Source organism: Schistocerca serialis, chromosome 10 (assembly GCF_023864345.2).
Source record: "Schistocerca serialis cubense isolate TAMUIC-IGC-003099 chromosome 10, iqSchSeri2.2, whole genome shotgun sequence".
Lineage (NCBI taxonomy): Eukaryota > Metazoa > Arthropoda > Insecta > Orthoptera > Acrididae > Schistocerca > Schistocerca serialis.
The window spans coordinates 47719774-47739798 of record NC_064647.1 but is presented as its reverse complement, the minus strand read 5'-3'; the positions used below and the strand labels follow the sequence as shown (position 1 = coordinate 47739798).

Below are 20025 nucleotides of genomic sequence, written 5' to 3'. Positions count from 1 at the left end.
CTGCAGAGGATTGATGAACCGTCAGTCTACGGCAGTTGACCCCGACAAACAATAGATGGACATCTTGCGCATACACAGGTTAGGAAATTCACTACCGTATAACTACACTGTTGACAGCAAATTACTGGAAAAGGTATCTGCAGTAAAATACCTAGAAGTGACCACGCAGAGCGGCCTTGAAGCCTTTGACTACTGCAGAAACGCCCTCAGCGTTCCGTGCTGAGCGCCGCTTTGTTGTCCTGTGCTGTTTGCCTAATAACGCTGCTACCTGCGCTGAGAGATGGCTCTCCTGTCGCTAGGAATTACTTATCAGCCGTTTTTGAGAAAACTAATCCGCAAAAAATGATTTTTGCACATCTTAGTCTCTTGTCTTTGCTCGATAAAGGACTGAAGTCTTTTCATTATCCATTATAATAGTTACTGTGCTGCATCAAATTAAGCGACGCATTGCAACTTTAAAGAGTATGGAGAGCTATAAACGCATGGCATAAACTTAGCGTATGGATGATTTTAACCCTTTACTGTATATGTAATGTAGATACAACATAGAAATTTTATTTACAATTGCGAGCAGAACAATATCTCATTTTATTCTCGACTTTTTGCTTTTCACATCCGGCGGATGGCCGCGTAAGGCGCACCTAGTTCGGTCTCTGCACATCGAGAATCGTGTGATCGTAACAATCACCATACTTCACAAACGGTTCAAGATATCGAAACGACGATAAATACTCGAAACTTTTTTTGTCCAGGGAGTGAGTAACTTCTCTGCAGCAGTGAGAGTGTTAGCGAAAAGGGATGCATAAATACATCAATAGCACTTTACGGAAAACCCAGGGGCCGCGTTTAAACGTGTCCAAAGCGAATGGAGAGCGGCGTAGCACGACGAGTTAACTCGTGCACGGCACACGGTGGGTTAACCGGCATGACCAAATGAAACAAATAATAGGAACAGCTGATGCCAGTCTCAGAATGTCAAGCAAATGTAACTCATCCACGACGGAATTGGCTTTTAAGGCGCTTGTTCGACCGATTATTGAGTATTGAGTACTGCTCATCAGTCGGGCTAAAGGAAGAGGTAGAGAAGATCCGACGAAGAGTGACGCGTTTCGTCACGGGGCCGCTCGGCCGGCGCGAGAGCGTTACAGCGGCAGACGGTACAAGAGAGGCGCCGGGCACCACGGAGAGAGAAAACATTCTGCAAAGAGTCCGACAACGTATTACTTCCTCGCACATTCATCTCGCCTTATGACCACGATGACCAAGTTGGAGATATTCGAGCCAATACACAGGCTTAACGACAACAATTGTCCCCACGCGCCATTCTCGAGTGCGTCAAGGAAGGGGGAATCAGTTAACGGTAGCAGAAGTACCGTCAGCCACGGAGTCTCATGTTGTTGTTGTTGTTGTTGTTGTTGTGGTCTTCAGTCCTGAAACTGGTTTGAGTCTCATGTAGATGTACATTTACGGGAATTGCGTGGCCTGTGAGTATGCGCTCGGTGCCTCAAACCTACAGAAACGTACCGAGGATTTCCGGAATCCGTGCCACGGAGGATCGCTGCTATATCGCTTTCCAAAGACAGGCCGACACACACGTGTCCACAATACTTCGGCTCCTCATTGTATGCGCAAATGCAGATGAACCTCTCACATATGTGGTGGGGATTATTCCCTCCGTTTCCCACGCATTCATGTTTTCCCGGAGCTACATTCGCCAGGAATTGAAAGTAGTGGACGCATAGAGCCAGTTTTCTCTAATGGAGGCTGCCGCGCAATCGTGCGTCAGTGCGGACCGAAGGTAATGAAAGCTGACGCTAACAGCACAGGACCAGTCCCGCGCACCCGCCAGCCTGCGGACTGCCACGTCCGTCGCTGACAGCCGGCTGTTACGTGTGACCCCAGTTACCCCTGCTCGCAGGTGCGCGACCCCGCATACGAAGCAGCGACAGTGCGTGTTCCGTTGTCCTGTACACACAGCGACCGCCCTCCACTGTTCGCTGGGGTACGTCTGGACCTGCAGTCGTTTCTCACGAGCAGACTGCTGATGACAGCTTGACGTTTGCTGATTGGCTGCCATTAGCAAGTTGGACACTAAAGCATAACAGACACACTCCAGCCGTAAGAAAAAAAAAGCGGTTATTAGGCCGGGCTGAAAACTAATGCCTCCAAATTTTTTATGTGAAAATTCTTAATGCTTTTTAAATAAAACAAATGTTATTAACATTCTACACTCCTGGAAATTGAAATAAGAACACCGTGAATTCATTGTCCCAGGAAGGGGAAACTTTATTGACACATTCCTGGGGTCCGATACATCACATGATCACACTGACAGAACCACAGGCACATAGACACAGGGAACAGAGCATGCACAATGTCGGCACTAGTACAGTGTATATCCACCTTTCGCAGCAATGCCGGCTGCTATTCTCCCATGGAGACGATCGTAGAGATGCTGGATGTAGTCCTGTGGAACGGCTTGCCATGCCATTTCCACCTGGCGCCTCAGTTGGACCAGCGTTCGTGCTGGACGTGCAGGCCGCGTGAGACGAAGCTTCATCCAGTCCCAAACATGCTCAATGGGGGACAGATCCGGAGATCTTGCTGGCCAGGGTAGTTGACTTACACCTTCTAGAGCACTTTGGGTGGCACGGGATACATGCGGACGTGCATTGTCCTGTTGGAACAGCAAGTTCCCTTGCCGGTCTAGGAATGGTAGAACGATGGGTTCGATGACGGTTTGGATGTACCGTGCACTATTCAGTGTCCCCTTGACGATCACCAGTGGTGTACGGCCAGTGTAGGAGATCGCTCCCCACACCATGATGCCGGGTGTTGGCCCTGTGTGCCTCGGTCGTATGCAGTCCTGATTGTGGCGCTCACCTGCACGGCGCCAAACACGCATACGACCATCATTGGCACCAAGGCAGAAGCGACTCTCATCGCTGAAGACGACACGTCTCCATTCGTCCCTCCATTCACGCCTGTCGCGACACCACTGGAGGCGGGCTGCACGATGTTGGGGCGTGAGCGGAAGACGGCCTAACGCCGCTTTCACACTATACGGTTTTGACCGTACGGCAAAAAGCCGTACGGCTGTAGGTGTGAAGAAATGTATGGCGCCTTTCACATTATACGGCGACGGCAAAATGCCGCTGCCGTGCCGTGCTGCAGCCGTGTCTTGCCACTACAACAGACGGTCGCCGTACGGCAAGTTCGACAACAGTGGCCTACGTGACTAAGTGCATGCTTTCACACTGGACGGTTTTGAGCCGTACGGCGTCGACTAGTTCGTTGTAGTGTCGTTTTATTCATTTGTGTTTATTCTTGTTTACTGAAAAGTGTAGAAGAATGGATGAAATTGATACTGAACTTTTGATAACCTTGGTGGAAGTAAGACCTGTTCTGTGGGACAAAACTCTAGATGCGTATAGAGATCGTATTGCTACAAAGAATGCTTGGCGGGAAGTTTGCGTAGCACTGAAGCAAGATTTTGATGAGATGGAAGACAAAGATAAAAATGCGTTTGGTAAGTATTTATTTAATATATTAATATTACATTTAATACGTTTTAAACAGTTTTTATTTAACGTTATAAATTTTATTCTAAAAGTAAATCGTTTGTTTATAAGTAAATTACTGCTACCAGTCACGTTTTTTTTGTTTTGTTTATATTTTGCACGACGCGTTTCGGGAAATAATTCCCATCCTTAAGTGCGTTTTTCTCTAAGTTTTCATCATGTGTGGTGTCTTTTTATGTGTCAGGTCTTGCATTCTGTTTTCTTTACTGTAATTTATAAGAGAAACACGCACAAGACCTCACAAATAAAAAAACACTACACATAATGAAAACTTAGAGAAAAAAACGCACTTGAAGATCGGAATTATTTCCCGAAACGCGTCGTACAAAATATAAACAAAACGATTAAAAACGTGAGTGGTAGCAGTAATTTATTTATAAAGAAAACTATTTACTATACAGTCGCAGGCTTTCACAAACAATCTACAAAAAGGAAAAGGCTTGTTAATTTATATCTTTGACATCTGCCATGACACGCTTCCAGCATTTGTCATAAAATATTTACAAAGAGTGTTCCTTATGGCGTTGGCTGTCAGTCCTCCTCTTATGTTGGCATCTTGGGCTAAGTCTTCCAAACCAGTGAAGGATGTGGTGTCTTCAATTATAAATCCATCTCTCTGACGTACAAAATTGTGTAAAACAATGCAAGCTTTAACCATTTTTACTGCAAAATCTGGATGAACATTTAAAGGTCGGTGAAACAACCGCCACTTATTGGTGAGGATGCCAAAAGCACATTCCACATACCTCCTTGCTCTGCACAAACGGTAATTAAATACACGTTTCTCAACTGTCAAGTTTGTTCCCCCAAAAGGCCGGAGCAAATGCGTGTGTAGGCCAAATGCTGCGTCTCCCACGAAGAAGTAGGGTACTTTTGGACCTTCCGTACCAGGCAGACATTGGACGTCTGGAAATTCCAGGGAATTACTTTCTATTGACTTCCATAAACTGGACCGTCTGAACACTGAAGAGTCACAGTCTTTGCCATAACTTCCTACGTCGACATAAATGAACCTGTAGTTGGAATCCGCTACAGCCATCAGAACCACAGAAAAGTATTCTTTGTAATTGAAGTACATTGATCCGCTATTAAATGGGGCAGTAAGACGGATATGTTTTCCATCCACCGCTCCTAAGCAGTGGGGGAAATTAGCAGTACGTTCAAATCCAGCCGCTATTGATTCCCATACCTCTTTGGTCGGTCTTTGTATACATTCTTCCCGCAGTGATGACCAAATTGCTGTGCATACATCATTAACCACTTTACTTGCTGTAGAAATCCCAATTCTGTACTGGAAATGTAAGTCAGTGAAGGAACAACCGCTTGCCAGATACCTGAACAAAACGAAAAAAAATCAGTGACATTTAGTTTGCAGTGGACATTTTTTGTTACAGTTTTGCTTTTTTCTATACAAAATTAAAATGTTTTCATACAGTTTTGTTTTCTTTTGATGTAGGTATAGAAGTAATACGGAGGTGGACCAATCTACGAGACTCCTTTGTGAAGTCAAACATAAAAATTCAAGCTGCGAAAAAAAGTGGCTCAGCAGCAAAGAAAATGAAAAAGTATGTATATTCTGATCAGCTGCAGTTTCTAAAAAAGCTGTATGATGCTCGAGAGACGGAGGACAGTTTTCAATCGGAACGCACCGCCAGACTGGAAGAAGATATAGAAACGCAGGGCTCCGTCGAAAATACTGAGAATGTTTCTGGGCCATTTGATACAGCACCCACACAACAAACATCCAAAAGCGAGTGCCATACAAACAGAAAACATAGAAAACCTGATGCAATCGAAATGAAAATATTACGAGCTCTGGAAGAAGACAAACCTTGCAGCAAAATGTCATTTTTACTTAGTCTGAAGCCTCATCTGGAAAAATTTGATGAACAGGATTATCTTCAGTTTCAGATGGGAGTCCTCAAAGTTATAGAAAATATATATGAAAGGAGAAATATATTGACAGCTCAACCTCCTCCATTTACCCATTACACACCTCCCATGCCCTATAATAATAGATTTCAAGCTTATTCTTATTCACCTATGGAAAATGCTGCTCCAATATCCTCTTACCATACGCATCAGATTCGTCCTCCTCCAGCTGCACCAAACCCAACTACTTTTCTCGAACAACCATTACAGACTTCTCAAGGTCGCAGTTCTTATCAACGAATTAATAAAGTGCCACCACCATACCCTTCGCCTTCCACAAGTAGCCATGAAGGCCCACCATCAACAACGCAGTTCTACAACGTTTTTGCAGAGAGCCTGTCGCCACAAAGTGACAGTACAGTCAGTCCTGCTACAAACTCTTTGGTTTCAACTGCTGATATTGATATTGACTTTTCTACTTCATAATCTGAGCGTAATAAAAATGTAAAACACAAATAAATAAGTAAATAAACAGAACTAGTTTTTATGTATTAAATTACCTTAACGTGATAGCCAGCATTTGAACAGGTTGGATGCAATTGCGGAATTGTGTGTTTTGTCGTTGTAACACATCCTTTAGTTTTCTATGTAATTCGTCAAACGAGGTAATAGACATTCGGAAATAGTTAAAGAATTTATTTCCGTCGTTCCTCAAATCTTCAAAGAGTGTATAAAATAAACCCACTTCGTCTCTTCTCTGGTTAATGGGGTGTACCCACAAAAGACGACCTTTTCTTTTGCGGCGACGATGAAGCAACCACAAAGCAACAACTCGTTTACGGTTCATCTTGATACACACATTAAGCAAACTGAATAGACACCAACAACTGGTCACGTCAAAAAGCCGTGTAATGTGAAAGCAACACAGGCACGGCTAAAACTCGTACGGCTTTTTGCCGTACGGTCAAAACCGTATAGTGTGAAAGCGGCGTAACGGTGTGCGGGACCGTAGCCCAGCTTCATGGAGACGGTTCCGAATGGTCCTCGCCGATACCCCAGGAGCAACAGTGTCCCTAATTTGCTGGGAAGTGGCGGTGCGGTCCCCTACGGCACTGCGTAGGATCCTACGGTCTTGGCGTGCATCCGTGCGTCGCTGCGGTCCGGTCCCAGGTCGACGGGCACGTGCACCTTCCGCCGACCACTGGCGACAACATCGATGTACTGCGGAGACCTCACGCCCCACGTGTTGAGCAATTCGGCGGTACGTCCACCCGGCCTCCCGCATGCCCACTATACGCCCTCGCTCAAAGTCCGTCAACTGCACATACGGTTCACGTCCACGCTGTCGCGGCATGCTACCAGTGTTAAAGACTGCGATGGAGCTCCGTATGCCACGGCAAACTGGCTGACACTGACGGCGGCGGTGCACAAATACTGCGCAGCTAGCGCCATTCGACGGCCAACACCGCGGTCCCTGGTGTGTCCGCTGTGCCGTGTGTGTGATCATTGCTTGTACAGCCCTCTCGCAGTGTCCGGAGCAAGTATGGTGGGTCTGACACACCGGTGTCAATGTGTTCTTTTTTCCATTTCCAGGAGTGTACATCTTTATTCCTCATGGCTACATATTTATTTCTCAACATAGTGAACCCGGCGGCGAACGCATTTCTCCCAACTGCTTTCTTGATACCGTCGCTGCAGAGTGTCTCGTTTTGCTGACGGCGCCACAGCCTGCACTGCTTCATCACTGTAAAGTGAATCCCTCGAAGGTGTTCCGAAAACACAAAAATCGGATGGGATCGAAACGGGACTCTATGGATGATGATGATGATGATGATGATGACGGAAGACAGTGAATCCGAGGCGCCGGACGGTTGGCTGCAGATGCCGCGCTCTGGCACTGTGCTGAAGAGGAGGCGCGAAGTCTTCGAGTTCGCAACTCGAAACCCCGTTACGTTACACACTGCCATGTTACACGCCCCTCTAGCTGCAGAGGGTCGCAGGTATGTAGACGTGAACCATCAGGATCTAAAAAGATAATTTCGTTTATATGATTTAAAAAGCTTTAAGGGTTTCAACACAAAAAAAATCACTTTACTACATAGCAAGCCCTCGTTCTTAGAAAGTCTGAGGTTTGCCAGTGACCTTATAATTCTGTCATAGACGCAAACAACATTAATTATTTTTAAGGATATAGGCAGAGTTATGGGTTTCCTTAAAAATACATTGGGTACCGACTACTATGTTCTTTTTATTTTTCACGAGGAATTACGTGAATTCCCATTTAAAAGTGCATATTTCATGTTTATTAATGACATTGTCGATGTGTGACGTTCTGCATAGTTCTGTTATCTTAAAAAATGGTTCAAATGGCTCTGAGCACTATGGGACTTAACTACTGAGGTCATCAGTCCCCTAGAACTTAGAACTACTTAAACCTAACTAACCTAAGGACATCACACAGATCCATGCCCGAGGCAGGATTCGAACCTGCGACCGTAGCGGTCACGCGGTTCCAAACTGACGCGCTTACAACCGCACGGCCACACCGGCCGGCTCTGTTATCTTAACCGTAATAAATAAAAACACAGCGAATTTTTAATTAATGATCACTGTTCGTGCAGAACTAATGGCGAATTTAGAATGGAATTCTATTTACTGTTTCGTTGTGTTCGACTTGCGCTGAAACTACACATGCAATTTTCTGTGCACGGTACACAGTTACCGTTACAGCACCAAACGAACAAAAACAAAACAGTTTCAACAGCAGTCGATACAGATAACGCTGTAGGTCACACGGGGAATATTTATCTTAATAATCTGTATCTCTACCTGTTATACACGAGGTATGTCCGAAAAGGAAGTACAGCTCTGAAAAAAAAACTCCTAAAACATTTTATGAAGCCAAAATTTATTCTTACAGAAAAGAGCATGAGACGTGGGACTTAGGGAAGACAGGAAATGGTGTGGACGGGGGCTAATCATTTACCGTTTGTTCCACAGTACAAATGGTTCAAATGGCTCTGAGCACTATGGGACTTAACTACTGAGGTCATCAGTCCCCTAGAACTTAGAACTACTTAAACCTAACTAACCTAAGGACATCACACACATCCATTCCTGGAGCAGGATTCGAACCTGCGACCGTAGCGGTCGCGCGGTTCCAGACTGAAGCGCCTAGAACCGCTCTGACACAGCGGCCGGCTGCACAGTACACACCTACACTTTATTTAAGGAAATAATTTTTTAAAACAATAATTTAAAAAAAAATTGACTGTAACACAAGCTACACTGACGGCTGAAGGCCTTATTAAGAAAGAATTCAAATTATTTGTTGGCTGAAGGCCACAAGCAATAGGTATAATTAAAACAAAATATTATTTATAAACAATTGACAGAATCAGACCAAATAAAGAAGGGAGTGATCCACAGACAGTGCTCCAAGGATCGACCTGAGAAAAGTCCCTTCAGCTGCGTAAGCGGTGAGACTGGCAGCCAAGAGTTATGCTCACCTAACAGGATGGCAACACAAACAAGGGACAGTTTAAACGCCGATCAATCCTCTCACCAAATCGACGTAACGATGGAATAATTCAAGCGAGGACAAAGTGACAGACAGCACTGCGTCTTCAGAATCCGGTGTTTGAAAGATCGAAAGGCAGAAGGAACCACTGCAACCGAGGTGGACAAAAGAAACCACAATCCGCACCGCAGTCAAGTAGGCTGTCGAACTACACGTGATGCCGGACAGCGTCGGCAAGACGAGGGAGAAGTACACTGCCGCAAAAATGCGCCAACCTCCAGGGCAGGTAACTGGGGCGTTAGCGGCCACTAGGCAGTAAAATACCACTGGTTGCACCTCACCAATAATAACACAAAATTCAAAAACTAACAATAGGCGGTAGAAGTTGGAATACTGGTGCCTGAATGTCGATACATTGTACATTATACAACGCAACAAGTGAACCGGCACGTGTGGGACAAGCCTGCTAGATTACTGGTTGCAGTTTATCAGGATCACACACACACACACCACGTTCACACAGATCACTCGCACAACAAAAGATGGCATTTAGCAGCAAGTTTTCCTACTCCACATGTTGCTCACTGGGTCAGAGCGCGACTGCCTCACTAGTTTTGTGAATAAATTTATCAACCGTGATTCAACCATTAGGGGGGTTTACGTGTTGGTTTACAAGGAGACGCACGTGTTGATGCAGGAAAATTTGGAATTTTCTGGTAAGTTCCTAAGGAACCAAACTACTGAGGTCATCGGTCCCTAGGCGTACACCTACTTAATCTAACTTTAGCTAACTTACGCTTAGAACAACGCACACAGGACTCGAGCCTCCGACGGGGGCAGCCGCGCGGACCGCGGCAAGGCGGCCTTAGAGCGCTCGGCGTGCAGCAAGATATGGGCTTCTAAGTCCGTGGGACAGAAGCACAAATCAGACGGTGAATTAAATAAAATTTAAGAGAAGCATTCCACAAAGCTTCCGAGATTCATACGTGGTACATGAAACTAACTAAAACTGTGCATCACGTGGCGAAGCCGCTCGTCCACGCCAAGTTGCAGTTAAGTGAAAGATCTCATCGAATAAACTGAATACTAACGAAATTAGTGCCGTTCCCTGACTGAACTACTTGTCTCACACTAGAGTGACTGCCGGAAACTCAAACGAAGCTAACTCTTAAACATTTGAGCTTGTCAATTACAGATGCTACTCGGAGCATGTTGACTTACCGGGGCCTACGCAGCAACCCGAAAGGGCTGAGAGAGCGTAAGCGGTTTCTGCCTGTACCGGCCTCACCGTCGGTGCTGACCAGTGGCCGCTAATGCGTCTCTGACCCAACGTAGCCGTATTCAGAGCTCTACACAAAGACTGGCTAAACAGCCCTTAACGTTGAACGAAACCTACAGACATGCTAGTAGACAACAGTAGGGACACGAACGATATGACGCGATACATGATAACGAATTACACAGATACATACAGAACACAGTTATGAATTTGAAACTGAAAAAGACATTGTCCTTTGTCGTTGAAATGCCGCTTGAATATCACGCACTGTCGTCCATATTTCTCTCCAGGCATAGTCATACCGAACATATGACTCATTAAGAATTGTAGCACAACCGAAGATTGTTTTCTGAGATCAATGGAGCGGCTGATACGGAGACGTTTCAACCGTCAGTGCGGTACAATACTGTGAAACATTGAGAGAACTTCGGCGCTCAGTTCGACACAAGAGGCGCGGGATGGTCAGTGGGGGCGCTGTGCTGTTCCACGACAACGCACGCCCCCACCCTGCCGGTCTCACCCGGAACCTCGTCCAGCTATTCGGCTGGGAGCACTACCGCCGTACCGCCCCGACCTCGCGCCTTCCGGCTACCGCTTGTTGTCGCAGTTGAAGCGTATTTTGGAGGAAGGCGCGTTGACAGCGGTGACGACGCAGAAGAGAAAAGCCTGTTCACCAGTGCCTGTCTGCACCAGCACCACCTTTCTATGAATCGGGCATAGAAAAGTTGGGTTCTCACTACGACGAATGTCTGGGTAAAGTTGGTACCTATGTAGAAAAAGTGTTCAAGTAGTTCTTTTTATTTTCAAACGAACCGTTGGTTTTACGTGTTTTTTCCCAAAATGGTACTGACATGCCTCGTATAGTTACAAGGATACACATCTCTGTATATTTTAATTTAATTACGTTATCTAGGCATCTGAAGAAATTCACTGTTTCTCTTTCCGTTTTCTCATTTAATGTTTCGTCTTCATATGTTTTGTGATTTGAATCTAACCATTTCCTCCAACAGGATCCATTTTATGATTTTTAGCAGACAATGGAGTAATTTGAAATTCTGCTATAGATTTGTAAATGGGTATCCTGTATTTCGTATTTCTGTGTGTGTGTGTGTGTGTGTGTGTGTGTGTGTGTGTGTTTTGTGGGTGGAGGATGAAGTGTGGTCTGTGTATCTGACGAGGAAATCATTTCCTGCGTGTTATTTTGTATATTCCGGAATGCCAACGTAGGTATGACTACATTTTATATTATGTATTGGTTGCTTCTGAGGTTTATTAGATGTAGAGAATCCAATTTTTACTTTGCAATTTTTAAAGTTGTTTGCAGTCTTTTGTGATGCGTTGCCGGTGTATGGCATCTAGGTATACACTCGTTTTTGTCCTGGTTTTCTGTGGTGTTGTTTCGGTCTGGGTCTTCCTTTACTTGGCCTAGCACTGAGTCAAGCGCGCGACCCGTGCATTCACTGGCTCCCTGCTGCATGTCTTCTTGGCTCAAGGGTGTTTTAGTTGGCAGCACTCACCTATATGCCGCTTGTCTGCAAATGTTTGGGTGGCCCAGAGTTGCACGGATTGTGGTGTTGGTCATTGTCTTTTCTGCTATGAATTTTTAATACGCGTACATTGTTGTGTCTTGTGGCATTTAGGTCCATTTTCTTCATGTTGCACTGTAAATGTGATGTTCTGGTTCAGTCTACTTAAACAATTTAGAATGTCCACTATGCCTTTGGCATCCCCATTTACTAGCAGTAGTGTGTCATCTGCATATCTACCGTAAAATGCAGTTTACGTTATGTATGTTCGTAATGATTTATGTATACTGAGTATTAGGAAAAGTATTCGATGTTTTGAGAGGTGGTAGTGAGAACGAAAACAAGAAAAAATATTCAATAAATATGGGCTTAACTTAAGAGCTATGAGCACGTGTCACCTAAGCTACTGTGAAAGCAAGTTCTTTGTTATGACGAACGACCTCCAGGTTGCTGTAAGCACAGAGTCAACAAATGAGAACAGACTCGTGTGTTAGTCTGAAACAGAAGAGCGTCTAATGTATCTGCTTGTTGTTACACACGACCTGCACTAGAGGGCCATAACTGAAGGAACAGCTCAATAAGGTGTCCATTCATAGTGAGACAGGGTTCTGTCCGACATCGTAGAGAAACATGCACACTCTGAAAAACTCAAAGTTGGTCACGGATGCTCTGGTAGACGCTGATGGCGCGTTCCTGCAGTGCTCGCCCGTCATTAATGGAGCTCGAGTACAGCCCAGTTTTCAAGTGTCCCCACAAGGGAGCAAGGCCGCGGGGAACGAGTCGGCCAGCGTACTGGACCACCCCGACCAATCCGCTGTCCGTTGAACGCCTGTATGCGGTGTTCTCGGACATTTCGGAGAATATAGGCTGATGCTCCAACTACAAAAAATGTTCAAGGGTGTGAAATCTTTTGGGACTTAACTGCTAAGGTCATCAGTCCCTAAGCTTACACACTACTTAACCTAAATTATCCTAAGGACAAACACACACGCCCATGCCCAAGAGAGGACTCGAACCTACTCCGGGATCTGCCGCACAGTCCATGATTGTAGCGCCTGTGACCGCTCGGCTAATCCCGCGCGGCTCTCCAACTACATCTTCAGCCGTTTCTGGAATGGTACTTTTTCGAGCAGGACGGGAAAATCATTTGATACGCTCTGAAGATACTTTGCACCAGTCAACCAGCCTGGTAGTATGTGAGGTTCTCTGAGTGTATCGCCAATAGTTCCCGCCCACACATAATTCGAAAATCGGCGCTGATGCCTTGCTTCTTGAACTGGATTCTCACGCTGCATCCGTGGGCAGCAGTAGATGAATACTCTTTTCACCATCGTGTACGTAGTACTCAAATATGGGCTAGTCTTTTAACAGACTGTCTGTCAGCTGTGGTACCAGATATACGTGATCCCACTGCTGGATCTCGGGCTGCCTGTAAATGTTGGCACAAAATGTAAAATAGTTGTGCGTAATTTATGTGTTGCAATAAAGACAACACGACAATACAGCACCTCAAACATCGGAAACATCAAGAATAAACGCCTTAGCACAAGTAAACCGCATCATTTCCTAAGAGCGTCGTGTAAAATACACGGTGTCCATAAAAGAATGTCCTAGTTAAAATTGTAACGGTACCAGTATGTAAGCGTTGTAGAGTATTTGCTCAGGGCCACAGAGGGTAATTCAAACAGTTTTAGATGAGCACATAAGCCAGTACTGCTTCCTTTTTTTTTCCCCGCTTGCAGCGCCACATACGTAACATTGCGGCTCCTGAGTGTAAAGAATTTTTTACTGTACAGCTTGCTTAAGAATGAATCAGAAATTTCAGTTCAACGTACGTTACATTTTGATCCCCTATGTGCAAAAAAACCGTCGACAGTACGGTCAATCCGAAACGACCGTATGTGTGTGTAAAGAGAAAAACGCGGGACGACCAGCAGCCTCACGTCAGAGCAGTTTACTTTTCTACTCGTAAGAAGTCTTTTCGGAAAACAAGACTTGAACTTCAGTTGTCAAAGACGACAATGTGGAAGGTTTTAAGGAAAATTTACATATGCGGCATACCGGTTGCAGGTGGGACATGATAAGCCAGCTGACTATGGTGTACGTTATGACTCTGCAACGGAAAACGACTTTCTTGATCGTGTGGTGTTCAGTGATGAGGCAACATTTCATCTATGTGGGAAGGTAAGTGCCCATAATGTTAGCATCTGGCTATCAGAACATCCTCATGAACCTCTACAATATCAAAACATGCCCCGAAGTAAAACGTTTCCTGCGCTGTGTCCCTAAGCGAAGTTTAGGGGCCCTTTTTTTGTTTCCTCGTTGAAGTTACCGTAACAGGGCAGGTTTATCTGGATACGTTGAAAGAAAGGCTCTTTCCTCGATCAGAACGTGAACCTGGAAACTTTATTTGGTGACATGGTGGAGCTCCTTCTCATTAGCACCTTTTTTCACAAGAGTGGATGAACGTCCAAGTTCCTGACTGATGGACTGGCCGTAATTATCAATAAGGCAGAGCTCTTTTCTGCTGGCTCCCATGTTCATCGGACCCCTTGCAATTTTTTCCCTTTGTGGCTTTATAAAAGACAGTACCTAGGTTCCGCCGCTAACTATAGACAGATGTACTACCTAAGGCGGACGTATGAAAATCTGCACCGGGCCGGGACTCGAACCTGCATTTACCGCTCGTCGCGAGCGGTCGCCTTACCAGTTCGGCTGTCCCAGCCTGTTCCCCGTAGCGACCCAAACTCCCATATGACACAGATCTCTTCTCACAGATTATTAATTCATTTCCCGTGACTCGTACATCTCGTGACTCCCCTGTAAGAGTTTTAGAATCAAGACAACGAGAATAGCCGGCCGAAGTGGCCGTGCGGTTAAAGGCGCTGCAGTCTGGAACCGCTAGACCGCTACGGTCGCAGGTTCGAATCCTGCCTCGGGCATGGGTGTTTGTGATGTCCTTAGGTTAGTTAGGTTTAACTAGTTCTAAGTTCTAGGGGACTAATGACCTCAGCAGTTGAGTCCCATAGTGCTCAGAACCATTTGAACCATTTTGAACAACGAGAAATCGTAGACCATCGTTGTCATTTTCGTCACTGGGCCGTGAAGAAACAGCTAGGTGAGTGACATGTGGAAGTTTGACTCGGTCTGAGAAGCATGCTGGGCTCGCCTAAGTGGTAAGAGGACCACTCGCAATAAGCGGTATCCGGGTTCGAGCCTCAGTGAGGCAATGTAGTTCATTATTAGATAAAAATATCTAACGATTTGGCAGAGCTGAGATACAGAACTGAAGACGGTTTTGCTTGCATTATTCCAGACTTGTTAACCGAAGTGTGGGAGCAGTTGGGTTTTAATTCTACTGTGTACTGTATAACTGAAGCTGCACGTACTGAACGTTAGTTAGAAAACCTAGGCTAGTTTAGGATCAGTTTCGTGTATGGTCTATTGTAAATACTGTAAATTAAAAAGTCCTAAGATATCACTGAAACTGGGTCATCCCTTTATGGACAGTCTTTATGAATAGAAAGAAAGTTGTGACTGGTAGCAGCTAAGTTACTTTATAAATAAACCCATTATTTTTACAATGGCAGGCTTTCATCTGCCGTTTGTAATGGATAGAACCAGAGTATGCAGACATACCTTTGACTAATTAGTTTAAAGATTTAAGAAAAACTGTGATAATGTCTTCAAAAAAACTATAGTGTCCCCTTGTAGCTGCTAATCCTCATCTATTGTGGGACCAACGTTGAACCGGTTTCGCGATAATGAATCGTATCTTGATATTAATCAATAACCACATACATACGAATTAGAGGTCATTAAGTGCATAAACTACTAATAGTGCAGGAAGGCGATAGAAAAGTACTCAGTTGGCTGGATTACATTACTCTATTAAAAAATACGTTCTCCCTGTGTTCTATAAGGCAGATATCCTGACAGCGCCAAATACAGCGGTTGCTGGAAGATCCATAAATAGTCTTAGATAGTCACGGTTCACCATCGAGGCACATACTAATCTGGGCCTGAAAAATGGGCGGAAGATCAGGAAAGTGTGTTATCAGAATGCTGTTAGTACGGTAGCAGTGGAGTTTTTGATGGTACCTGGAAAAACAGCTATCTCGGCTTCGATGAGGATGTGATGACTTCGTGTGCTGATGCAGCCGCTAGTGAGTCGTAGCGGTAACTGACACGGGTAAAGCGCCGTACCCACTGCAAGCGTGCTAGTAGGTGCTGATAGAGGGCGCGAGGGTTCTGTAAGGCGTGGTCCCTTATTTCTCGAAGGGTGGGACTCATTTTACAAGTGAAATAGACAACCGAAGATAATTTATACAATGACAACGGCTGTTGCTCGTAGGTGGTACCATTACTAGGACTTTTAAGACACTCGAAAAATTTTGGGCAAGGTGCTTAATATTTTAGCTAATTAAAACTTAAAACTGATGAAAATGTAAATTATTGAAATTGTCTTTCGGTCCCAAAAACAAATAGTTTAACTTCGATAATTACTTTTTAAAAGAGCTTTTAACTACTTAGTGTTTACGCTGCGTCGGCGCACATAGAAGAGTTATATATCTGTGAATATCCGCATCGGCGCAAGTTTTTATCGGCAGATCAGTGATTATTGCGGATAAACGCAGATTTTCGCGGCCCCTGCGGACCACTGGAGGCGACTCGCGGCCGGCCGGCAGATGCACGCACGCACGCACGCACGCACGGCGCGCCGTGTCGTGTCGTGACTCAGCTGGGGGGCCCGGGCGGGCCCAGGGGGGTCGCATTTCGCCGCTGCGCCACCCCACCCGGCCGCAGCTGGCGGGAAACCCCGCCGCTACTGCTGACTGCTGACTGCACACGCCAGGGGCTTCCACCCCCCACCCCCCACCTCCCTCTCTTGTCCTGTCCTGTCCCCAGCTACCATACCGCCACACCACGGGGCCGTCTCGTGTCCTACAGCTACATCTACATCTACATCTATACTCCGCGAGCCACCTTACGGTGTGTGGCGGAGGGTACTTATTGTACCACTATCTGATCCCCCCTTCCCTGTTCCATTCACGAATTGTGCGTGGAAAGAACGACTGCTTGTAAGTCTCCGTATTTGCTCTAATTTCTCGGATCTTTTCGTTGTGATCATTACGCGAGATATATGTGGGCGGTAGTAATATGTTGCCCATCTCTTCCCGGAATGTGCTCTCTCGTAATTTCGATAATAAACCTCTCCGTATTGCGTAACGCCTTTCTTGAAGTGTCCGCCACTGGAGCTTGTTCAGCATCTCCGTAACGCTCTCGCGCTGACTAAATGTCCCCATGACGAATCGCGCTGCTTTTCGCTGGATCATGTCTATCTCTTCTATTAATCCAACCTGGTAAGGGTCCCATACTGATGAGCAATACTCAAGAATCGGACGAACAAGCGTTTTGTAAGCTACTTCTTTCGTCGATGAGTCACATTTTCTTAGAATTCTTCCTATGAATCTCAACCTGGCGCCTGCTTTTCCCACTATTTGTTTTATGTGATCATTCCACTTCAGATCGCTCCGGATAGTAACTCCTAAGTATTTTACGGTCGTTACCGCTTCCAATGATTTACCACCTATGGCATAATCGTACTGGAATGGATTTCTGCCCCTATGTATGCGCATTATATTACATTTATCTACGTTTAGGGAAAGCTGCCAGCTGTCGCACCATGCATTAATCCTCTGCAGGTCCTCCTGGAGTACGTACGAGTCTTCTGATGTTGCTACTTTCTTGTAGACAACCGTGTCATCTGCAAATAGCCTCACGGAGCTACCGATGTTGTCAACTAAGTCATTTATGTATATTGTAAACAATAAAGGTCCTATCACGCTTCCCTGCGGTACTCCCGAAATTACCTCTACATCTGCAGATTTTGAACCGTTAAGAATGACATGTTGTGTTCTTTCTTCTAGGAAATCCTGAATCCAATCACAAACCTGGTCCGATATTCCGTAAGCTCGTATTTTTTTCACTAAACGTAAGTGCGGAACCGTATCAAATGCCTTCCTGAAGTCCAGGAATACGGCATCAATCTGCTCGCCAGTGTCTACGGCACTGTAAATTTCTTGGGCAAATAGGGCGAGCTGAGTTTCACATGATCTCTGTTTGCGGAATCCATGTTGGTTATGATGAAGGAGATTTGTATTATCTAAGAACGTCATAATACGAGAACACAAAACATGTTCCATTATTCTACAACAGATTGACGTAAGCGAAATAGGCCGATAATTATTCGCATCTGATTTATGACCCTTCTTGAAAATGGGAACGACCTGCGCTTTCTTCCAGTCGCTAGGTACTTTACGTTCTTCCAGCGATCTACGATAAATTGCTGATAGAAAGGGGGCAAGTTCTTTAGCATAATCACTGTAGAATCTTAAGGGTATCTCGTCTGGTCCGGATGCTTTTCCGCTACTAAGTGATAGCAGTTGTTTTTCAATTCCGATATCGTTTATTTCAATATTTTCCATTTTGGCGTCCGTGCGACGGCTGAAGTCAGGGACCGTGTTACGATTTTCCGCAGTGAAACAGTTTCGGAACACTGAATTCAGTATTTCTGCCTTTCTTCGGTCGTCCTCTGTTTCGGTTCCATCGTGGTCAACGAGTGACTGAATAGGGGATTTAGATCCGCTTACCGATTTTACATATGACCAAAACTTTTTAGGGTTCTTGTTTAGATTGTTTGCCAATGTTTTATGTTCGAATTCGTTGAATGCTTCTCTCATTGCTCTCTTTACGCTCTTTTTCGCTTCGTTCAGCTTTTCCTTATCAGCTATGATTCGACTACTCTTAAACCTATGATGAAGCTTTCTTTGTTTCCGTAGTACCTTTCGTACATGATTGTTATACCACGGTGGATCTTTCCCCTCGCTTTGGACCTTAGTCGGTACGAACTTATCTAAGGCGTACTGGACGATGTTTCTGAATTTTTTCCATTTTTGTTCCACATCCTCTTCCTCAGAAATGAACGTTTGATGGTGGTCACTCAGATATTCTGCGATTTGTGCCCTATCACTCTTGTTAAGCAAATATATTTTCCTTCCTTTCTTGGCATTTCTTATTACACTTGTAGTCATTGATGCAACCACTGACTTATGATCACTGATACCCTCCAGCTAGCTGGAGGGAACTCTAACCCCAGCACTGCAGCGTATAAAGCAGCGGTCGCGGTTTGCTGTTTAATTGTCCTGCTCAGTTAAGAGGTGACCGTGATTGCATCGGACTACCCAAAGCCCTGTTATCACGAATATGCTGCAAGTATGTAGAATCATACTTTTGCATGTGTTTGCGGAATTTTGAGATTAAGATCTTTAATCGGAAAGAAAGCAGTAACGATAATTGGAAGTGCGACAGAGATAACACTAACGACGTAATATATTGTTCCACAGACTCACACAATAATATGGCATAACAATAATGATAATAATAAGCGAATACAGAATACACCAGAAGACATGACAATGTAGCAAAAATAATACATCAACAACTTGTCATACAACATACACTAATAAAACAACTCGTTCCCACATACAAGTATGCACCACAAAATGTACTGAAGAATGATGAATACAAATTATACTGGAACACAACCATTATAACAGAAAAAACAACACCATATAACAAACCTGACATCATACTCACCAATAAAAAGAAGAAATTAACACAACTAATCGAAATATCCATTCCCAATACAACAAATATACAGAAGATAACAGGAGAAAAAATTGAAAAATACATCCAGCTGGCTGACGAAGTCGAGGACATGTGGTATCAGGATAAAATTGACATTATACGAATTATACTATCAACTACAGGAGTCATACCACACAATATCTACCAGTACATCAACGCAATACAGCTACATCCAAACGTATATATAACTACAGAAATCTGTAATTATTGATACATATTCAATTACCCGGAAGTTCCTAAATGCAACGTAACATATACCGTACAGTTAAAAGGAAGTGACACTTGATCAAGGTCCGCGTCACTTTCCATTTTTAAACAGACATAATGTCTGAGAAAGGAAAGAAATAATAATAGTAGTCACCATCATCATAATCCTCAACATTCAGTGAATGACTCGTGCAAACTACAGGGTGACTACAACTGAACTTCCGCTGTTTGAGAGAGCCCCCATAGGAAAGAGTTATCTTAGGACACAAACTTTCTAGAAACACTTGAGAGGACATGCGGAAGGCAAATAACGAAAAAACTATTGAATGA

The 20025-nt window shown here is 44.7% G+C and overlaps 1 protein-coding gene across 1 annotated transcript; it reads left to right on the top strand.

The window, feature by feature from the left end:
• The first annotated feature begins 3351 nt into the window (after positions 1-3351).
• Positions 3352-5939, top strand: LOC126425217 (uncharacterized). The gene is made up of 2 exons (XM_050088173.1): positions 3352-3529; positions 5038-5939. Exons 1-2 carry the CDS (start codon positions 3352-3354, stop codon positions 5937-5939), a joined length of 1080 nt encoding a protein of 359 aa, XP_049944130.1.
• The last annotated feature ends 14086 nt before the right edge of the window (positions 5940-20025 follow it).